Source organism: Phaseolus vulgaris, chromosome 11, assembly GCF_051622355.1.
Source record: "Phaseolus vulgaris cultivar YP4 chromosome 11, ASM5162235v1, whole genome shotgun sequence".
NCBI classification, from domain to species: Eukaryota; Viridiplantae; Streptophyta; class Magnoliopsida; order Fabales; family Fabaceae; genus Phaseolus; species Phaseolus vulgaris.
Genome location: NC_143508.1, coordinates 45,824,485 through 45,829,711, shown reverse-complemented (window position 1 = coordinate 45,829,711; position 5,227 = coordinate 45,824,485). Strand labels below are relative to the sequence as shown.

The window sequence follows — 5,227 nt, the reverse complement described above, 5'->3', positions numbered from 1 at the left end:
GAAAAGAAAAAAAAAAGGTTGTTTGATCAATTCATCATTTTTTTTTACATATTATTTTTTGTTTTTCAATTTTGACTCATCCAAAATTATTTTTGTATATATGTTAAATTTCTATCATCATAAAATTTGAATAAAAAAGAAAATTCGGATACACAGACATCTATTGCACCTGTGTTTCCGCGAATATAATATTCATAAATCCAAAAGAGGAAAATAAGACAAGTTTACTAAATTGGATTATAGTTATGTGCTTACAAAGCCTTCCAATAGTAAAGTTATACACTACTTTCTACCCTTTGGACGTATGGCTTACAACCTTGGTGTATATATATAGGGTGCATTTGTTATGCCATATGCTTCACTCAATTACAAATCTACAAGCTTTATTCTTAGCTTATTGTACTTGTTTTTATTGCTTGCTAAGTTATTTGTAACAGCATGGGTAGTTCAATGAAGCTCAGAGATTGTGTTCTCGTAATAATTGTTCTTGCATTGCTTGCAGTGAATGCAGAGGCAAGACTGGTCCATGAGTTTTCAACACTGAGCAAAAAGATTAATGGTAAAGTTGGGTTACGTGAATTGATCAACAATGTGCGAAATGGTGAGTGGCACCAAAAGAGGTCAATGCTTGGTGGAAAGTTGGAGAGAGTTTCACCTGCAGGGCCAGATCCTCAACATCACTAGACAATCTCAAATTGACATGTTTTCTTTATCAATTGCAATGAAACCACAGAACCATGTGTTGCTGGTTTTAGCATTAATAAAATAAGTTTAAACTATATATATGCATGTACTGCTTTTTGGTATTAAGAATAAGAGTCAATGTCGTGATGAACGTTTTGCTTATGTAATGATTATATCATTTGGTGTTTATTTTAAATTATTGTTCATTTATATTTTCTTATTCGTAGGAATGCCCCCATAATATTTTTTTATACATAATGGTGATGATCGGCAAGAACATTAATAAAATAAAACATAAAATTATGGGACCGGAGTAGAACCCATGATACAAAAAAAGGAAAAGCAAAATGAAAGATTTGGAGCTCATTCTTGTTCCAAAGAAATCATATCCTATAAAGTTAGGAATCTCATACCATCAAATATAATCTTGTTTACGGTCAAGGTCATAATTAACTGGTTTATCAGCACATAACGTGACATGCATTTATAACATTGTAAAATCAAAGAAGAAACATAGTTGAAGTTTGTTCTAAAGGGAGTTGAATGGAGCTTTTCACTCTTTTCGTAATGGATAAAAAAAATAATTTGTCTAGTAGATTATCTTTTGAATAGTCTAACAGACCATCTAAAGAAACGTTTTGTTAAACCGTCTAACTAATCGTCTAACAATAAGAATCATAAGTAACTTTTCAATTACATTGAGTATTTGTAACTTTTTAAGTTACACATTCTTAGCATTCCTCTGAGATTAACTCTCAATAAGAAACAAGGAACACCCTCATATAGAGCATAAAGATTATATCCTTTGATTGATGTTAATGCCCATATAAAATTCATTTATATCAATTCCTTGCATGTAACATTATTAAGAGAGCCTCCTAAATATCTATTCTTCGCATATTTATAAAATCTCTTTTTCATTATGATTAGATGTTGATAGCAATTAACATTTCAAATCTATTCCTGACATTCAAATATGTTAAGCATTATCATTTGGGTCAAGAACTTAGAGATATTTTTCAGTCAAATTTAAGGATCTAAATCATGATAAACAAGCATTACAGATAAGATGACAATACCAATCATCAATCAAGAACATAATATTATATTTAAATAGCACCTAATTACATAAGAGTTTGAACAAATTCCTCTCAATCTCAAAGGTAAAATTATCCACTCAGTTGGTCATTACAAGCATGGAAAGCAAGAAAAGAAGATCAAAGATGTTTCTCCTTGACGGTTGCCTCCTCTAGGGTTTTCTAACACTTTCTATTCTCCCAATTGATAACTAGGGTTGTGCCTCACGCTTCTTATTTAACTTAGTTAGGATTAGACTAAGTGACTTATCGCTTGGGCGTAATTGGGCTCGCTTGGGCGAGTTGGAAAAAAACAGACTTAACATTCTCCTTTTTATCTTATATATTCTCCTTTTGCCCTTTCATCTCCATTTTTCCTTAAAATCCAAAAATTAACAAAAAGTTTGGGAATAAATCGTTCTTATTCATATTATAATCACAAAATATGTAAAAAGGTTTAAATTCATAAATTAGGGGTTATATTATAGTTATTTTATCAATTAATATTCATAAATGTCTGTATTTTAATATGAAATATTACTGAAATATAAGACTTATCACTTGATTATTGTGAATATATCTAAATCTTGTCTAAACATAACCAATTTGAAAATTGAAAATCTTAAGTACTTTGTTTTCAGTATCATGTATTATCTGGAACGAAAAGATTTTGTAATTATGTTTTGATTTGTTTTTACTAATCCATATTACAAATAATTTTGAATTAGTTTTTGAACAATTTCAAAGCAAAAATACATTGAAAGATTGCATATCCAAGCTTTTAATTTTTTTAGCATGAAAAGATGAAGATATTGCAAGATCCAAAATTAACCGATTCACGTATCAAAGGACAAATTTAAAGAGTTATATAAAGAGATTTAAGGTTTAAAAGATATTTGCAAGACTTCAATTGAACAATTTTGTTTAGGAAAAGATAGATTTTATACGAAAAATAGGATCAAACAAAGTCATTCCACAAAATAAACATATTGAAATATTTTTTCTTTTTTTTATCATAATATCTATTTAATTGAATGTAGAGGCTTCATTGTCCCCTCTAACTGAATTTTAGTAAATAACAAATACAATATCAATGTTCACTTTAGATTCTAATAAGTGGTCGCACGTTACAACCTTGTGCATGTATCTTGTTGAATGAGTGTCACATAGAAACATAGTCATGTCCCACAATGGCGGCCACACCATCACACTCACTAGGTAAACCCTCAAAGGGTGGTTTGTGACTCACACCCCTGCAATAATTGTCATTGGATTTATTAAGAGGTATTTTAAAAATTAAGCATGATAATGCACATACCTCAATATTATTATTACCACAATTTATAATACACCTCGTCATAGGAATGGGACACAACATGTATTCAAATCATTTGGTGTACTTTATTGTAACTATTTTATGGGCTTTAGTCTCATTTTCCTTGACTCAAGCATTTTTTGATGTGTTAACCCTTTGGTAAGCAGATCCATAATGTTTCTTTCTAACCTCATAAATAGTAGTATCTAAAGTAATGATTTTTTCTTCCATGGTAGATCGTGAAATAATAGTTTGTTTAGTATATTTTCATGATATTGCACCTCCACCTAAAGTAAAAACATAACCAATAGTTGATTTTGTTTCATCAAAATCAAAAATCTAATTTGCATCATTATATCCTTCAATAACAATAGGATTTTGTATAATGAATGCATAATTAGTGGTCTCTTTCAAGTATTTAAACACGCTTTCTAATGTAGTAAATGATAGTGATCAGGATTATATGTGTATTTTTCTAATTTATCAATTGCATATGCAATATCAGGTCTAAAGAAGTTTTTTAAATGTAATAAGGAACCAATAATTTGAGAATATTTATGAGAAGAAATACCTTCACCTAAATTTTTCTTTAATTTAATAAATGGGTCATAAGGCGTTAAAATTGATTTCATAGAAAAATAATTGAATTTTTTCAAAAGTTTCTATAAATATTGAGATTGAGTTTAAATAATGTCATCATCTTTATTTACACGCTTAATACCCAAAATAGCATTTATAGGACCAAAGTCCTTCATGTCAAAAATACTGGATAATACATGTTTCATAGATTTTATAATATCTAAATTGGTACCAAATATTAATATGTCATCTACGTATAACAATAAACAAGCATAAGCTTGGTTTGTTTTCCATACACATTTATCACTATTATTAATATGAAAATCATATGAAAGAATAACTTAATCAATTTTTTCATCCATTGCTTTAGTGTTTGTTTTAAACCATATAAATACTTAACAAGTTTACATACTTTCTTTTCTTTTCCTTGCTCTATGAAGCCCTCAAGTTGATTCATATATATTTCCTCTTCGAAATTACCATTTAAAAGAGTGATTTTAACATCCATTTGATGAATTTCTAAATTAAAAATACAAGTGATACAAACCACAACAACCAGTAGATGACTAAGGATACATCAAACACTTCACAAAAAGGTTAGTCGTCTCAGTATACAAAGTCAGACCCCACCAAACCTCAAGAGAGTATCAGCAGAAGAAGAACCAGATAGAAACCAGAATATTAGAAGTTCTTCCTTCTTGTCTTTCCACAAGAGAAGTTACGAAAATAAATTGGGTTCACTTTGGGTGTCCAAATAGAAGAATTGGCTAGAGTAGATTCACATGGCATAAATGGGAGTGTGCTTAGTGAAATGGGCTTGTACCAAGCCAACTTTTTCAAGATATGGCACCTAGAATTAGGATTTTTAAACCTAACTTCTAAAAGCTATGCATAAAGGGTGGTTTTGACCATGGTCAACAACCCTAGGTCGCGCCTCTCCCCTTCCCATTTTACCCTTCACTCATATTGTCCTCCATGTCACTCCTTCCTATATAAAGGGTGTCTTCCTCCATGTATTGACACATTGAAATAAAATTAAGTAAATAAACTTTGCGTGAGTGTTTTGTGAGTCTAAGTAATTGTTAATCCAAAAAATCATAAACAAAGTGCAACCCATAAAATGTGCAATCTTAAAATCAACTCACATCATGTGGTATTAGAGCATGGTTTTAACTTGTGCTTATCTTTTTTTAGTTAATTTTCTGCTTTAAAATTCCAACACATTTAATTCTTGCTTTTATCTTCAAACAATTTCAATTCCACCTTTAAATTCTTGTCATTTACAATTCCGCTTTTTATTCATTAAGCACTTTAAATTATGCTTTTGAATTATTTGTGTCATTCTTTTTCTTTCCTTACTTATTTTGTCTTGAGTCTTATGTTCTTACTTTTCTAGGAGTCTTTAAATCCTTTCTACTTATTTTGCTTTTAATTTTGAAGAAATAAAAGCAATTAGAAATTTGTTTGAGTAGAAGTTGATTTAGTTCCAAACAAAGAATTCAGGTGATCATATGAATTGAATTCCAATCTATTTGTGAGAATTGAAAGTGAATTAAAATATGCATGCCAAGAT

General features: G+C 29.7%; 1 protein-coding gene across 1 annotated transcript; it reads left to right on the top strand.

The window, feature by feature from the left end:
* Positions 1-361: 361 nt before the first annotated feature.
* On the top strand, positions 362-880 carry LOC150023291 (CLAVATA3/ESR (CLE)-related protein 53-like). The gene has a single exon (XM_090297572.1). It carries the CDS (start codon positions 439-441, stop codon positions 682-684), a length of 246 nt encoding a protein of 81 aa, XP_090153698.1. The 5' UTR covers positions 362-438; the 3' UTR covers positions 685-880.
* The last annotated feature ends 4,347 nt before the right edge of the window (positions 881-5,227 follow it).

Excerpts from the sequence above, each read along its gene's own strand:
- LOC150023291 (XM_090297572.1), top strand. The coding sequence starts at position 439 with ATGGGTAGTTCAATGAAGCTCAGAGATTGTGTTCTCGTAATAATTGTT.